The sequence below is a fragment of the Orcinus orca genome, chromosome 9, assembly GCF_937001465.1.
Source record: "Orcinus orca chromosome 9, mOrcOrc1.1, whole genome shotgun sequence".
Classification (NCBI taxonomy): Eukaryota; Metazoa; Chordata; class Mammalia; order Artiodactyla; family Delphinidae; genus Orcinus; species Orcinus orca.
In genome coordinates, this window is record NC_064567.1 from 64,363,181 (window position 1) to 64,382,057 (window position 18,877).

Here is an 18,877-nt window from a genome sequence, read left to right on the forward strand (position 1 = left end):
ACTTTGACATACTTGGTGATTAATGTAGGAAATAATAATAATCAAAATTAAGATATTTACTATCACAATAAAAATATTAGAAATGGTTTGTGAATAAATCGAAATAAATTCCCTTTTAAAATAAAAAGACCTTGAGTATAACAGTAATATGTGCCTGAAAAATATCATTATTTTAATTAGATCATAATTTATATTATGTCATATATGTTATATACTTTTAATTATACTGCATGTAACTAATTACATATGTTTTACATATATTTATCTCTAACTTTCATAAGCTGCCTTATATAATTTTCAACAGTTTTCATTATGACAGCTGGATCATTTTACAACTTTAAATTCTGAATACTCTACTAGCACCAATATTTTTAGGTTTCTTTTGCCACTGACAATATTTTTGAGTGCATCAGAGTTTAGTTCAATATGATGGATCCTGTTCCTGCTCGTTATATTACAGCTTTCTGTCATTGTGACTACCTTTTAAAATGTGTTTTCAGGTACAGAATTAATGTCATATTTCTCGTCTAGGATATCAAGGATAATCTGAGGCTGACAGTGAGAATGGCTTAAGAAAGTGAAGTGGCAACCTTTCCCCATGTTCCTAAAAAACTTTTCTCCAAGTACTTCACTGTCTGTAGGTAATCCACCAAAGGTACATGTTTAAACCAAAAATTAATCTACCGCGTATTGTATAGGGAGACAGAGTTCAGTTTTCAAGGCTGCTTTTTCTTTCTACTAAAGGTACATAATGCATCTGTCACTGCCAACTTACATCAAAATACGGCTCTGAATCCACTGCCGTATTATGTGTTCGTATAACAATAATAATGCATATCTGTGCATTTTCCAAATACATTGTCAGAACTATCTTAGCCTGACTTTTTACTGTGTTTTTCTGCCTTGACAAGTGTTGGCTTTGGCATCCCAATTATTCTTACCAACAATGGTGCGCTTTCTGGTCCTAACTGCACCACAGTCTCCACTGCAAGAAGAAAACTTGGACCAGCTGGTAAACTGACAGTCATCTTGGCAAGGAATCTGGCAGGCTTGGGTGAGGGCTGGCACGGGGCCTGCATACCGGAGACACTCATGGATACCAGCCTGTCCACCATCTTGCTTTCGACAAGTAATGGCTAAAGGAAAAGCAAAAAGCTGTTTATCATGAATCTGAATGTCTGTAATTACTCTGTAATTTAGGAATTAACCTAACGTTTCTTACTCAGTCAAAGGAGCCCTCTTTTAATTCTTTATCTGCAGCAAAAATCTGGTAGGAGTGTTTTTAGTAATCACAGTAGTCATTAAATTGATCCTATAGGATTTTTTAAATAACAGATAACCCTCAGACACACACACACACACACACACACACACACACGTTTTTCTTAGATGCTATTAAGGATTTCAAGTCACATGTGGAATATACTTAGAAATGAGTTAAGAGACAAATAAATAATACATGGGTTCTGATAATAGCTTATGTTGAACTAAACATATTCATGGTGGTGCTGGGAGACACCCCATACCTTTAATAGTTGTTTTCATACCGTTGTCCACTCTGGGATTTCTATACAGAAGGGTCTTAATGGCAGCAAATTGGTTGGAGGGTTTGGGTGGAGAGAGAACACTTATGAAACTTGTGAAGCTCCATTTGCATAGAAAGCATGTTTTTGTTTTTTAAATTACGCTCAAAGTTTGTTGTGATGGCTTTGAAGTGGTTAGTAGTTAATGGGAGGAGGCGGTGTCAAAGTTCCCCACTTCCCTGTACAAATTCTTCACATGCACAAAGAACAACCACGAATTTAAAATGAAGACAAAAACTTTTAGCAATCTTAATCTATCACATCATAATTGACATTTCCAACAATTACATATGGACTCTCCAAAAATAGTCAAGTAATTTTGGTTTATATATATTATTTTCCCCAAGACATTGTTCTACTGAAGTTTTTAAATCAAGTCATAGTTTTATTATGTATTGAACATAAATGTAGAATTGCTTAAAGGTAACAGGTCTTAATGAAAAAGAGCAAGTGATGTTTAAGTTCTGTTTCTCCCTCAGCCATTTCCCACTGTTGGTTTTAGAAATACTTCATTTTTTTATTGAGGAAGCAGATGAAACATTTAGACCTCGGTCCTGAAGTTAAGTCTTCATTGAACGAGCTTAAATGGCCCAGTCAGACTGACTCACATGGGCACTTTCAGGTTTGTGGTCTAGGCTGACACTGCAGCTGGTCTCTGCCCTGCTCAGAATTCTATCATCATGAAACTAAGATGAAGGAGCCTGGCATTTTGATCCGAAATTACAGTTAGTGCACACAGGGCCCCAGGTTGGACAAGACTCTCTGGATCTGTACACTAAAACTTAACACCCAGTAGTATAGGACTGTGTGATGGGGTGTGTACAAAGATTTAACAATTTTAGCAAAGGAAGCTTTTCTCTGTGTAGGTGAACACAACTTGTCGCAACTGCTGTAGGAAAAGTTACATAATTGTGCAAATGTAGGTGAAAACTCACCTATTTCTTAGCTACAGATATGTCTTCATTTAATACGCACAACATTGGAAGAGCCAATTTGTATGACTAGACAGCGGTCCCTGAATTTTACAGATATGAAAACCTGGTTGAGTGGACTGTGGGAGCCTTTAGGAAGCTTATGTGACAGGAAAAATTATTAAGTGCTCCAAAGAGACTCTCACCACTTGGGAGAGGAGTTGCCTGGTGCACTGTGGTTATCAGACCAGTGTAAGGTGCAGATGATAATCACCTGGATAGCTTTTGGAAAAATGTCTATTCCCTTGCTAGCCTCCAACCTTCTGATTTAATCGGTTGAGGACAGGGTCCCAGGCATTAACATCTTTTTAAAGTTCCCTGATGATTCAAACACGCAGCAGTAGGTAGTGTACTTCCACTGGCAACTGAAACACCTGGAATGCTGTTAAAGTTGAAGATTCTTAGATTCATTCCAGAGCTCCTGAATGAGATCTCTGTGTGTGAGGTCAAGGAAAATGCATTTATTTTCAAGTTGCTCAGATGATCCTTATGCGCATCCAAGCTTAAGGCTTATGAGCCTGAGTATTCGAGTCACTAGGATATGTTTACCTGAGACTTGTTACTAAAACTGAAGGTCCTTTAGTACCCCAATCTCCCTGGCACTGTGCCAAGCTTTGGGAAACAAAGGCTGAGCGTGTAGGAATGAACTAAGGGGAGCTTAAACTTGGAGTACAAGGAGTGGACCAAAAACAGCATCCATGTAGCTTGGAAGAATATTATCTGTGGATTGGTATAGGAGGAATCCATAAAATGCAGTATATTAATAAGCTGACCTGATTCTGCAATTCTCTCTACACTTGCTTAAACAGTTTATACATAGTAAGCTCTGAGAGTTTGTGGGCAAAGTTGCCCAAGGATGTTCAAGAGGAAGGATGGATAAAGAGGAAAATATGAGGCTTTTACTGATCAGAATATGTAGGAACCTCAAGAATGATTAATTTGGAAAATAAGAAATTTGACCATCAGAACTCTAAGCTATGAAGAGGGTCACACTGTTTATAACTGAAAGAAAACTACAAAATTAAATTTATGTTCTTTGAAATAAGCCTACTTTTATCTAAGCATTCCAATTTGGTTCTCTGAAATAGAGACTTGACTATAAATCTTTTAAACTAATGAAATTGCCTTAAGTTCTCCATTAAGGTTTTCTCTCTAAGGTTCTCTTTTATAAATTTCATTTCATAATTGCTCCAACCATCGTCACATTAAGGGACACCAAAAAACCAAAATAAAATAAAGTAAAACCACTATCAATACAATTCCAGAAACTAATTTCTTCTGTGCAAATCTATACCATTTACATAAATCTAAAGCCTATATACCTGCAGTATGTAAAAATCTCAAAAAGTATCTCAAGTAGGTGAAAAGAAACGATGTGTAAAATTCCCAAATCTGTACTCAGAAACCCACTCAGCACGTCACTCCCCTTATCTGAGCATTTAGACAGAGTACCTGGAGTGAATTACTCATGCAGTGTGATCCAAACAAGTAGCAACGGTACCATTTGTACAATATATTGACGTTTATCACACATCTCAACTTGTTTCTATTCTGACTTGGAGGAAATACAACAATTCAAACACAGGAATGTAATCTGAAATGAACTTCCTGCTATTAGGGTGAAGAAAACATAAATGTTTGGAAAGGAAACCATCTGGTCTCTCAACTTTATAAATCTTAAAAATCATTTTTAAGACACTGAAACCAGGGTGGTTTTAACTGTAGAAAAGATGCGTCATCCTCAGCATGGTTTCCTTGTGCACCAGAAAGCTACACATACCCAGACAATTGTAGTTGTATTTACAGGTGCAGGATGCATATCTTGTGTATAATGATTATGCAACTTTGTTTTGGGCTGAGGCCTTGTTAGGAAGAAGGGCCAAAACCCATGTTGCCCTATGGATGAATTACCATGAAAGCTTCTTAGTGAGGTCGGCATATGTCAAAATAATTATTTTAAATTAAAATTCCATCTTTAATACTATGCTGATTATATCCATCTGTTTTATTTAAATTTTATTTTATTTATATGAAGCACAGAAGTTAAGGGTCACGGACAGGCTACTTCCAGCAGGCTGAAAACCTAGGAGACATTCATATGACTACTTTGTGGCTTACTTATAAATTAAGCTAGGCAAGTTCAGCCCATCAATACTGAGGGAATGTTGGAAAGATGAGCAAGAAAGGCAGTTTCTTCAACAAATAAATGCTCTGAAAAAGGGAGCTCAAATTGTTAGATTAAAAGTGACTGAAGAAATATTCTAGCCAAATGCAATGTGGAGACGTTTATGAACCCTGATTTGAACAAACTGATTGTAAACAGGCATTTTTGAGACAACGGGGGAAAATTAAACGTGGTATGAATATTAGACATGGTATGAATTATTCAATTTTGTTTAGTGTTATAATAGTACTCTTGCTATGTTTAAAAATATTAGGTATTTATGGATGATGTATACCTTACCTGGGAGTTGCTTTACAATACTCCAGAAAAATCTCTTTAAGGGTATGAGGAGTGGCAGATGACCAAGAGTGACAATATGTTAAAATCTGTTGAAGCTGTGTGAGTGATGACTACACGACTAGTATTCATTACCACAGTCTCTCTACTTTTGTGTATCTTTGAAACTTCCCATGAATTTAAATAAAAATGATTAATAAGTAGAGTCAATTCCAGAATGTTTTCATGTAAGTTGAATTTTGAGCTATGTTTTAAAGAGACTAATAAAGGTTCCTGAAATGAAAGGGAATAGATAACATTGGTTTGAGCTAAAAGAACATGGATATTTGCGTTATGCATATATGAGTATGTAAATGGAAGGCTACCAATGCAGCTCTGAAGTAAATCTAATAGAATTCAGAATGGACTTGCTCGTCTTCATTTTCTTGAAGAGGAATGAAACACCCTTATTATTCAGGATGCACAAAAAGAAGGAGTTCTATTGGTCTGTGGACTGTCCTTCGGCATGCAAGACCATGTTGTCCTTTCGTTTGAATAATCAGAGTGAAATAAATGACTAGATCTAAAATGTGCACACAGAAGTTCATTACAGGAAACAGAATAAGATCAATGCCCGAGTGCAGTGAAAACTGTTGGATTATTTGTAACAAAGAGTTCAAGGAGCTCTGAGACCTTATCTATTAAACTGAGCCATATTAACACGGTTTATCCCACAGCAACAGCATCTGGGTGGCACTGGAGACAGAGTATGTTCACCAGACTGAGTAATTAGAGGAGTGATTTTTTTTCCTATGGTGTTACAAAGAAAAATGACAATAGTGAGAATGAATCATGTGGAAATAAAAAAGAAAAAGCTTAATGTGAGTGGGAGCTAGTTACCAAGAGACCTAATTGTGCTTAGAAATAAGACCAAACCTATAAATAATGCAAGAGGGCTCCAGTTGTTTACTAGGTGGATTTAATGATCCTGGTCTTTCTCTGTGTGGAAGAGATTTTCACTGACAAGTTTGCCAAATTACACTTCCTAATTACAATTTGTGAATGTAACTCTGGCAGAAGGGAAGGAAATGTACTTTTCTTTCTTATTGATCCTAAATAGTTACCAATGATCTCTAGTCTTATTGATTCTTATAATATATGCAAAAGTCCTTCTCTGGGGACTTACTAAGAAATAATAATCAGCTCCCCGTGGAGTAGCTTAGACCAAGGTCAGCTAGATCCTTGATTGGGATCTGGAAAGGGTTAACTGCATCACAACGAACCAACTAACTGGGCATTGAGGAACCATCACAAAGACAGACATCCCGGTGTCAAGCTTATTTTATCAGCTATTTAAAAACTATCAAATGCTAATCATCATTTTAGGACAGGACTCTCACAGAGAGATAAAACAAAACCAAAATCCCCAAATCAACTAGAATGCTAATAGTCACAGAAAATTAGAGGAAGCCATTTAAAAGTAGAAATAATTCTGGAAGATTTAAATAATAGCTTATATAAATGAAGAGTACAAAAATATTACACGGTAATTAATAAGTATATTAGCCCAAAGAAAAGTTTAAAAATCACGTCTGTGCAAAATTTCTTTAAAGCAAGCTCTTTGACTCTTTTTTACCTAGTTCTTTTTCTACTTCCATTATTTTCATTCCTATTATATAACAATCTCTGAAAATTAACAGATTAATGTGAGTTACTGAGATAAACTGGCCCAGATATTCTGGGCCTAACTTCAAAAATGCCTCTAAGGTATAATCTTTTAAAAAGAACAAAGTGGACCAGAATTTAAGCAAAAGAGTGATGCGAAAGGTGTCAATATAGTTTAAGCTACTTAATTTAAGCGTAAGATTTAAGCATATTTGCTCACAAAAAATAACGGCATAAATTGTAGTTAAATACTTATATCTCACATTCTACAAATTCACATGGATTTAATTTTGGTGGAGGGAAAATTAGAACTTTCTTTTTTATTCCTAGACTTTCCTTGAATAACCTTTTTAACGAATAAGTGATGTCAGGTGAGGACTCCCAGGACCAGGAGGGTCCCTGCCATGTGAGGCATATAATGAAATCTTTTTTCTGTGGTCTGGATTTGAGAATACATCTGAATCATGCTGGCTTCCACATAAAGAGATTGATGTCAAATCTTAGTGACAGGTTAACATTACAGTGGACATTCCTTGGCAGGCAAGGATACAGAGCGGGTGGGGGATTACGATAGGTAGGGTTGGCCCTGGGGATTATTAACTCTAGCTCCATCTAATTTATAGAAAGTACACTTGGCAGGAAATAGCATTAAGATCAACACAGAGATTGAGCAAGAGTAAATTTGAAATTATTTTTATAACATCCCAGCATCTAATCGATGATATTTTTTCAGCATATTCCTGGTATAAATATGTCACAAAGTAATAAACAGTGGAATTAGTTATACACACACACACACACACACACACACACACACACACACACATATACACATTTTAAGTAGTAGTGACATTGTCCTTTAGGGCAGTCATAGAGAAAAAATAAGTAAATTGTCCAAAATTGTCATTAATATGGGCCACCTCTTTTATTTTGAATGCAAATGTAATGATAACTCTAGCTACAGCTAGTATGGCTATGTTTCAGTCACTGACCAATCAATAACTTAGCCCCCTAAATGCCATCTGAATTGTAGAAATGTGAGCAGACAGAAGAGACAGCAGAGGTTACAGTTCCATTAAAAGTTTATACACAAGTGACTTGAATAGCATGAAGCAAATAGAACCTGTTTATACACTTAAAAATTAAATAGATTGCGGACATACCTTCACGTTATTTTCATTTCTTTTATTGACAATATTATAGGAAAGATGCCTATTTCAAAAGCCCTCTAAAATTTCCCTGTGAGATTCAAGAATGATTTAAGTTTTAAAATTGCAAAATCCTGTTAATTCCATCTTTAAAATACCTTTCTCCTCTCTCTTTTTCATTCTTATACCATTAGATAAAATTTCCTGGAATACACCATCCTCGATATTCAAAGCCTTGCTAAAATTCTTTACTACTTCTAACTTCCTATTGTGTTCTAATGTAAAGCATTTCCACAGAAAGCACTTTCACATAGTTTTGAAATACACAGAATGTAGACTTGGTCAAGACTGCATTTACTTGACTGTAGTAGAATCTTCCTATCTTCTTATGCCTGGGTCATTCTAACTCAGTTGTGGGTAAGGCTGATTCTCAATGATTTGCTTTACACCGAGTGCCAGTGCTGAGATGGTAAGCAGTTACCATTAGTGACTCATTAAAGAGACTCTGGGAACATAACTGCCTCCCAGCTCCTTTGAAATGCATCAGGGGTAGTTCCTACACTTGGAGCAATCATGCTATTAATAGTACTAAGAGTAAAAATGAAAGTCTGTCTATAATGACCACTTTTTAACAGGTGGCTATAAGTAGGTGCAGGTGACTCAAAAGGGAACAACAAGGATGGCTTGCTAGAAGCTGGTAGGTAAGTTTAGAGTTATATTTTTTTCTACTAACAGGGAAGGTTCAAGTCATTTTAGAGAAAACAAATCATAAAAGGTGACCTTGTAAGTGTTCTGCTGAGTGAGGCATAGTATATGAGACATACATTATTTCTTTTCTATGCATACTTAGTAAATTAACTCCTTTTTTGGTTCATATGATATTTTTATTTAACTGAAGAAATCTAAATTATCATTTCAAAATGTAGTCCACATCAGAATGAAAGCCAAGATAAACACTGTTCTTTCTGAGCCTTGAAATGCAGTGTTTTACAATTACAGCCCATCTCAATTCAAAAGCTAAATTTGATCTGTTTCAAGATTTCATAAGATTTCCAGTTATGAGAAGATTCATACAGAGTATTTGTTAACCTTCTTTAAAACAATAACTCCCTGTGCTATACAAGCTGAAAATACTGGAGTTAAAAATCATATGATCATCTTTGACTTACTTAGGTCTACCTCTGCTGCTATTGTCTACTACTGAGTCCTAAAGTTATTTTCCTCTATTGTATGCAGAAAATCCATTTATTTTTACCCATTCCGACTACAGTGGTTCCAATCTGAGCCCTTATTACTTCAACCTTGCATTGCTACAGCAGCGTCCCGGCTGGCATCCAGACCCATGTGTCTTATCTTTCTAACTTATTCTGTACACGCTGACAGATAAAACACTGCTTTCATCAGGTCCTTGCTCTTACCACTTATTGAACAAGGTCTAAAACACCGATCCTGACATTTATAGTCCTCTACAAAATTACCCCAGGCTCCAGCTCACATCTTCAGAGATTCAATCTACCCACTTTTCTGTGAACACATGTAATGTTTTTGTTTTTCTTACCTCAAATGCTTAACTTACAGAATTGCTCTCATTTTGTATTCTTTTCTCTTTTCTACTTATTCTAACATTATGGTACAAGTCAAGTCCCAGCTCATCCTTTAGATCTTTCTTAAGCTCTTTAGCTTCAAATGACTGCTTTTGCAACGGACTGGTTTCAGTTTTTAACTCATACTTGTTGGGTGATGTTACCAGTGATCTCATTTCCCTAAACAAATTAAATTCCCTGGGTTGAACATCTTCATCCCTTCCTGACACTCATGGCTCTTTCTACACAGTCTTCTGAATGCAGTCATAGTTATGTGAGTGCCTGAAATCAGAAAGTCTGAAGCATTAGAGAGGAAGGGGGTAGCTCCTCACAGTATTTGCTGACTGATATTAATCCTTACTACACAATTATTTTAGTTATTAAAAAATCGCACAAGTCGGCATTTTTAAAGTCTCTGACTGGATAAGGGCAAAGATGGGACTAGCAAGAGTCTGACAGGTCAATTATGCAGAGTTCTGAAAACAGCCATGACCATCAAAAAAAAGAATCTTTTGCCTTTTTGCCATTAGTAAAGATATCTCTACTCTCTTAATTCTCTCCTTTTCATGTCTCCATAGAAATATAGGCTCTAAGAAAAAAATATTTATCAAGGCAACAAAGAAAAAGATTATCTTCATATAGAAGTTAATTAAAGGAGTTCTTCTGAGTATATTTATGCATATATTACTTGTTATAATGCAACTTTCTCTTCCCAGATCTCCCATAAGATTGCTGATAGAAAAAGTAGTCTGACAAATATGGCAAGATGAGGAAGCATTACTTAGGTACAGGCAGAGGAAGAGGCACCAGTAATAGGAAACCAAGAATGGGAACCATCAAAAAGGCAGGAGAAAGTGGCACTGAGTGAGCCGAAGATCCCTGTCACAGTGGAGGTGGGTAGATATTACGAAGTAGTCACCTAGGATGAGGAATAAGCAGAGGTTTTCAGATTTGGAAATGAAAAGATCACTGGTAATCACAGAAAGAAACGTTTTTATACAGATTGTGTCAAAAAACAAAAGACCCGTGTTAATATTGTTGCTTTTATGCCTACAGTGATCTATGCACACATTCACTGAGGCCATGATCTAACAGGAAGGGGAAAGGAATTAACATTTAATGAAGATTTAATATGTGCAAAGTGCTGAGAGGATCGTTATGTTCTCAGCCCCAGAGGGAGGAAATAAATAAACCAAGGTTGTGCAGTTAAGTAACAGAGTTTGAAACTAAAGCTGTTTTCACACTTGCGCAGCTTCCACCACATCTTAGATTTCCTCCAGTGGTATTCTACAAAAATATGGTTTTCATCTTTTTACCTAACTTCATGTCACACTTTGCTCCCTGGATATCATCTGTGCATAGACTGTAGAATATGAAAATTGGAATAATCCTGAAAGATCATTTGGTCCAGCCCTCTTTTCTTTTTTTCCCCATCTAAATAAACTGATACCCAAAAAGGTAAAGGGATGAATAAAACTCACATTGTATTAGTGAAAGAACTGGGACTAAAACTTACATTTTTTGATTCCCAAACTCACACCTGTTTTCATCATAAACTCTATGTAGGGTCCAAATTGTACGCAAATGTATGCTTGATTCAAGGAGGAATTAGCAAGGCATGACAAGAAAGTCTGATATCCCTCAATTTCTCCATGAATGGTTTCAGATGGGGAGAATGACTTTCAATTCTAAATACCTAAGTCTCTATAACTGTAAAGGGAGAGTTATTTTTTAGCAGATGCTGATGGTGGAGGATACATAATGAAAAATAAGCATATAAAATAAAATCCTAAAAATCACTAGATAGTTAATATTAATTGTAAACTAAATGTTATGTTTCAAATGAAGATTCCTAAAATGACTATCACAATGGAAGATTTTTTACAAAAAAGAAGCTATTCTTCGCAAATTTTAAAAAAGCAATCTTTTCACTATAAAGAAAAGGGGTCCCGGATCAAATCAGCAAAAACTGGAATCTAATTCTGTGTGTTCAGAGTTCTACAACATCATCCAATACATAACTACAAATGAGGGTGCAAAGCATGTTTTTATGAATTAAAAAAGGTGGTTGTGTATTCAATTACATATTCAGCTACATTTTAGATATGTAGCAAGAATTACATTCTAAAACTCAACATGAGTAAAAAGAATCATGTACTCTTTACAGACTGAATTTGCTACATGTATAAATAACATGTTCCAAAGCTTGGAATGTGAGTATTATCCATAATATCTAGTAAATAATCATGGCAAATTGGAAACATTTCCATCACTCATTTCTGCAAGAAACCATGTTATCTAGTAGCGTCGACAGATTGCAATCCACATATGGCCGGTTTAGAGTACATAAATCTGCCATTTAAAAATCAGTACTAAATATGAACAGAATTGGGGGTCGCCATGACAATGACAAGGATGTCGTTACTGAGAATTTCTGGGAAAGTTAACCAATTATATTACATTTTATGCATGCACGTATATAATGCATATGGGCAATGATGTAAGGATCTTATTGATTGTTAAGGTGACAAGCAAAGTGTTATGGAATCCCATGAGCCAAAAGCTAATTACAAGAACAACAACAACAAAAAGCTGCAGTGTACAATCTATGTCGTAACGCTTTCAAGAGCTTGGTCTGATCATCTTCTAGATATGAATGAGGGGAAAGTTTAACCAGAGGAGTTAGGAACTAATGTCAAAGAACTAAGGACACAATTTAAAAAGTCAGGTTTCCGTGTTCTGGTGTAAGGTAGAATGGGTGGTAGCAGATTCTTAACTGCTTTGCTCTGTTTGCCTAGCATAGCATCAAAATGACAAACTCTTCAAGCTAGTGGTTAAGTTAGTGCTGTTGGAGAAATGCAAAGCAAATCAACGTGGAATGGGGCCTCCCACCTCTTGCCTGCCGTCCGGGCCCACAGCCCTCCTGCGCTCCAGGGCTGTCCTGTTGCACGCTCCAAGGGACTAACTGGCACCTGCGCCATTTGTGAGTCTTCCACCTACAGGGAAAGAACAGAAGCCTCATAGAGAAGAAGCAAACATACTAGTAAATCACAGAGACACAATGCCAAGGAAGCATGACTTTGACCACTGCAAACAGGAATTTATTTGACAGTGCTGATGAACTTGGTTGCAGGGCTGGAATAAAGATGTAGACATAGAGAATGGACTTGAGGACATGGCGTGGGAGGGAGAAGCTGGGGTGAAGTGAGAGGAGCATCGACATATATATACTACCAAATATAAAATAGTTAGCTACTGGGAAGCAGCAGCGTAGCACAGGGAGATCAGCTGGGTGCTTTGTGACCACCTAGAGGGGTAGGATAGGGAGGATGGAAGGGAGGCTCAAGAGGGAGGGGATATGGGGACATATGTATGCATACAGCTGATTCACTTTGGTATACAACAGAAACTAACACAGTATTGTGAAGCAATTATACTCCAATAAAGATCTATTTTAAAAAGTCCTATCTAAATTTAATTTAGATCTTCATCAAGGAATTATAAAAAGCAGAACTAAATAGAAAAGTACTTCCTATTGCAGTGGAGACAAGAGTCCATCACTGTCAAGTTCTAAAGGAACGGACTCTATTGATAGCATTTAGCCTTTTTATTTATTTTTATTTCTTTCTTTTTAAGGCTGCACTGTGAGTCACGCGGGATCTTAGCTCCCCAACCAGGGATTGAACCCGTGCCCCCTGCAGTGGAAGCGCAGAGTCTTAACCACTGGACCGCTAGGGAAGTCCCACATTTAGCCTTTTTAATGATTAGGACTGCCAGCAGATGTATCCAGATAGTACCAGAAGTGATGTGTTCCACTTTAGAAAGGTATATTTATTTTACATTCAAGTTATAAAATTGCATTCAACGCATGAGCCTTTTGTATATATAGTGGTCTTTTGATTAGCATTGTAGGGGTAACTCAGAAGCTGCAATTTATAATACACTTCACAAAAACAAATCCCCCAAGTAAATAAGTTTGGGCTAACAGTTAATGTTCATCATGAAAGCATGCAATTATACTGTTTGTCATCTCAGAATTAAACACAGATAAATTAAGATGACAAATTTGCCATCAATTTCATCTTAAGTTATTATTTTGGGGTCACACATTCCATCAATTGATGCCATAATATTTCATTTGTTGTCAGGACTGCAATTATTCACCACATCAAGTTTCAATTAGGTACTTTTTTTAATAGTTATGGAAAAATTTTTTTCTAATAATCAAGATGATGACATATAGCTTCAATAACCTTAATTTTCCTTGAGGTGGCCACAAATGTTCAACAAAACAGACATCTTACTAACATCACTGAGACAAAGATGTCATTTCATGACCCAGAATGCCAGCATTTGTGAGGAACAGGTGCTCTTTGGAGCCAGGGGAGGAAGGCTTAGGCTATTCCTGTAAGCGAAAAAGAACTGCTTCCAAAAGCATATGTTTCATAATTATTAATCACTTTTCTGCATTTTCTATAGATTATATCAACATAAGAAACTCTTCAAGCTCCTAAAGCTTATAATACAGCTTGGAAGTTTACGCAAGTATTTGTGTCCCTGGAGATGATTTCAGTAGCAAAGCAGCTCTTTAAAACAGGCAAGAGATGGGACCCACAGTCATAAACATCCTCAACTCCCCTGAGTCTGCGGGCAGTGTTGGCTTCCTTTTCTCATTGTCAGAAAAACCATGAACCTGAAGTATTTTGCTTAGTGCATTGCTCAGAAGGCTTTTCCATCACTCCATTACCTGTAGCTTTGGCACACCTGAGGGGCCTCGCAGGCCTTCTCTTCATAGAGAGGATCCGTGCAGTCCTTGCCTCCATTGGCTGGCAGCTGAATGATGACCCGGTGCCGAGTCTGCTTCCTGATTCCGGAGTCCCCTGGAATGAGGCAGCTTTTTAACCTCTGTTCTCTGCACTGATGAAAGAATCTCCAAATACCAGCCTGTGTGAAGAAATTACATTGCTTCCAGCTCCATGTGCTTTGACATCCCTGACTGAGAGGCCTCGTCTAGTCGTTTCCTAAATTCTCCCGAAGACCGCTTATATTGAAAGCCAATCAATGTATATTTAAAAATGTGAAGAATGGAGAAAATAGTTCCATAGTCAGCTAGTCTTCCTAATGCTCACTTACAATGTAATTGCTCTTTTGTATGCTTCTTCCCCCTTGAGAAATATGATAGATCTAATGAATCTGTTTTTCTCTGCCTTAAGTTTATTTTCATGCCGTTTCATATAGCCCTGTTTACCACATGGGACTCATACACATCTAATGAATCTTTCTTAGGAGAATATATTCAATGTTTTAATGTGAAATTCTATTTCTTTGTTATTCACTTAATTTGAAATGTATAACTCGTAAATTATTCTAGTCATTTATTATTCATGTTAAACACTTTAAGATCTTTAATTCAGGTCACATCCTAAACATCCGAGCTGTAAGTAGTGAAATGAAAGTCGTTTCCTAGAGGCAGAATTTTTAGAGAATCATTCAAAATAGCGATAATTACTATAAGTAAGTTACTCCAAATTATGTTACAAAAACAATGGAAATAATTAAGATTTACCTTCGATGAAGATATCAAATTGACAGTATTGCTGATATAAAGATGCTCAGAATTTTTTAGTATGAGAAACAGATGATATATAAGACTTGACAACTTTAATAAAATACATACTTGACAACTTACAATATATACACTTTGAAGATGAATAGCCATATGTCATGAATTTGCTTACAAAAGAATTCCCTAAAGAATTACTTTACTAGAGTTCCCCTGATGCATTTACATGTATTCTCAAGATCATTAAATATTTGATATGTAGACTACAGAAACAGAGAAATTTAGAAGGGTTAGCAGCCCCTAACCGTGAAAGTTTAATCAGAACTGAAATGAAATATCCTTAAAGTCATTGTGTTCGTAGAAAAATATGATTTGACAAATAGAAGTTTCCAGTAATGGAACATCCTCTGACATGAAGTCAGGGTATCCCTCAACACAGTCTGGCCACTGACTCCTAGCAGCGTGACTTGAAGAATCCTGTATTAAATGGCAGAATGGATCAGATTAGTGATTCCTAAATGTCTGACTACATAGGAGAATTTCTTTGAAAAAATAAAAACCAAAAACCAAAAGCAGATTTCTCGGCATGTACCCAGAACTACTAAATAAGGATCTCTTGGGAGCTGGATGTGGGAATCTGTGGATGTGGGAATCTGATTTTTACAAAGCTTGCCAGGAAACGGTGATAAACAGCTAGGTTTGAGATCTACTGGAATGACTGACCATGGATGTCCCAATTTAAGATTCTAGAATTTGCATGTAACTTTTTAGGATTATTCCTATAGTGCGGGAAACCCGTACTGTTAATGACTGCATTAACTATTTTAGTGAATAGCTGGAATACTACAGGTAATGAAGTATGGAACTAGGGGGTGGAGGTAGTGGGTAGCAGAGAGTTAAAGTATTTGGAAATATTGTCCTAGACTTTTAAAAACTGTAGCAGTAATAGTTTGAATGCCAGCTGCAGCTTTTACATATTAAGAATAATTTATCTAAGATCGAAGAAGTGACAATAGGACTTTTAATAAAATTGGTAATGCTATCTCCATCCATTATATTGTTCAATGACCCTTATTTTAAGGCCCACGTGATCAATTCCTCTAATAATTTAGAGCTAGGAAAAATCTTGTTTCCCTTGACAATCCGTTAAGAATGCACTGTGCTTCTGTTTTTTGCTTTGTTCACCAGAATCTCAGAGCTAATTTTCTTCTCAACTGCAGGAGCTTACCTTAACTTTGATTTTATATTGTAATTTTTCTCTTCTTCTCCCCTCCCTCTACCCTATTTACTAACTGACTCCATGCTTTTTTTTTTACACTATTATCTATTATTTTTCCTTTTGTTTTATATTTATGCTCTGTCTTTCATCTTTTTAAAAGACTATACAAACTAAATGAGCATTCTTATCATTTGTTTAGCACTGGGGGAAGGCAGGAGGCGTGTGTTTGTTTTTTAACAGGGAAAAGAGGGAAAGACCAAAGAGGAGCAGGTCTTTGTTTCCCAGGTGGTCGAAGTTCTTAAGAGTCAATAACTCTCCAACCCTTTTTAACCTGCAGATAAAAAATAGACATAGAATTGAGGCCAAGGGATCCACAGACTAGAGGGGACAATGAGAGCAGCATCAGTGGCACCATATAGACTGAAGCTCCTGGTCATTAACTACCTAAATATCACCTGGTATATACCCAGGGCTGTTCAGAAGCAGCAAGCAAATGTTAGTGTTTCAATTCTACTTTGTTTATTGACTTGAAAGCAAAAAAGTCACCTAATATAAAACTCTGAAACATTCTAGTGCCTTCTCATCACAATCTCCACAAGTTTGTACTTGATATATAACACCATGATAACTCTTTTCACTTCCATAATAGATTCCACAATGGGAATCCATTTATTCTTATAAAAAGTTCAAATACCTTAACCTTGCACAGCCCACAGGAGAGAGACTGTGACCTGATTAAAGTGGAACATTCCAAAGCCATAACACCTAGAGAGGAAGTTTAATGGGGTTACACAGGAAGTGTCATGACATCCATGCTTCTACCCACTGGGAGGTTCGTTTCTTCTCAGATCACAGTTAGCAAATTACGTGTACACTCAAAGAAACAGCACTTTAGAGCTCTACCAGTTACAGAGCCCTCAAATCAGTGTGCAGACAAAGGGAAAGCTACAGTACATGTTAAAAAATAAATTAATAAAAGTGGAAGGCTCCTAACTAATAACTTGAGTTGGCAAGTGTGGAATTTTACAATCTTCAGAGTTTCCCACCTATATTTACACCCAATTTATTGTATGAGGTGGGGATACGTACATAATTTCCATTTATCTTTGTGTTTTAGCACCTAGAACAGTGGTCACACAGCATAAAGTCTTAATAAATGTTTGCTGAATGAGCAAACACATTTATTTCACTTCTTCTCAACTGGATTATAAATTAGCATTTTCTTTTCCTTTATATCCATTTCCTTAGAGTATTATGCACATGGGTACTAAGTCTGTTCTTTAGTATTAATAAAAAATAAGGTATCATTTTGTTCATTGGAAATAATAAGCATGGGAAAAATAAAGGAATAATCCTATAGTGTTTATACTTGAAAATACCTACCTAGGATAGGTAGAGAAAAAAGGGATTATATATTCAGAAAACATTTATGTGGTAATGGGCCATAGAGACTCAGAGGATATGTAGTCTCTCACTCAGCTACAGCACTTTTCAGATATCTTAAGACATTCAAGATAAATTTCACTGGAGAAGTTCCTTGATGGAAGGATTTAAAGGACAGGCAAAACTAAGATGGGTTAAGCTGGAAGCGAGGCGGATGGCAGGCTGCAGCAGCACAGTGAGGAAATTGAAAGGGAAACGTTTCATGCAAGAAGTCAAATGTAAAGGCAGTTATTGGACCTTTGAGGGGTAATTCTAGCATAGTGCTGTTTGAGGGCATCAAGGTAGAAAAGATGCCTCTGCAATATCCCTGCTAGCCCTCAAGTCAATACATTTAGCAAGAAAAAAAGGAGCAAACACAATTTGAGCAGCCAAGTGTATTATTTGATCAAAAGTATTGATTTTTTAAAGATTAGAGTTACAAATAATTTATATGCATAAATATTTTCCATCTTTAATAAAGCCCTTTGTAAAGATTTATGAAAATTTGGAAACATTAACAAGTACACTGGTTTGAGGATTAAATTACTTTCTGTTCAATACTGATGTTTACCAGCATTGATTTTTCAAGGCACATCATGAGAGAGGGCTGAATAATATTTCAAATTACTCTGCTTGTTCTTCCTGGAATCCTAAGCTACTCTGTCCCATTTTCTGCAATATTATACTGTAATCTTACCTATCTCAAGTGACTTAAAAAGGAGGGTAGCTCTACATTTTCGTAAGTTCAAACTCTTACAAAATGTAGATTTTACCTACAGAATTAAGTTTAAAAGAACCACCTCATTCCTGAATTAATTTTCATTTGCTATCGTCTATCCTTGAACATTCAAAATTTTAAGCATTTTTTAATTGCACACAGAAGTCAGTGTAATTTCAATGAAGCTTGCCTTATTTCCATTTCATACCAAATAATGAAAAGCTAACTACATGTCATTGCTTTATTTTCCCTACGATAAAAGGCTAATCTTCTATAACACCACTGTATCCTTATTCTCAGTTACAGCAGTCTACAGGTGAAACAGAAAAGGTTTCTTCCAGCACACAAAGCATCTTGACACTGTGTCCAACAGCAAGCCCCTCTGCCAACCCCCTAGTCTTTCTTTTTTTCCCTCAATACACAACTATAGTTATTCTTTTTAAGTCTGAGTGCCTAGGTTTAAGATTTCTGAAAGCCTTTTGTTCTAGGAGACTCAACACAGAGCTGCCAAATACAACAGGTAGGGCTGATCTGCTGGTGGTGAGATGTGACCTGAGCTTGGCCA

The 18,877-nt window shown here is 36.4% G+C and overlaps 1 protein-coding gene across 1 annotated transcript in view; it reads right to left on the bottom strand.

Moving 5' to 3' along the window:
- Positions 1 to 18,877, bottom strand: part of THSD7A (thrombospondin type 1 domain containing 7A) — a 456,281-nt gene that overhangs the window by 59,496 nt on the left and 377,908 nt on the right. Inside the window, exons 10-12 of the mRNA XM_004265544.3 lie at positions 14,138 to 14,270; positions 12,283 to 12,386; positions 942 to 1,136 (exon numbers count right to left, since the gene is read on the bottom strand). Of these exons, the coding sequence (XP_004265592.1) occupies positions 942 to 1,136; positions 12,283 to 12,386; positions 14,138 to 14,270 (432 nt within the window). The remainder of the gene's footprint in view (positions 1 to 941; positions 1,137 to 12,282; positions 12,387 to 14,137; positions 14,271 to 18,877) is intronic.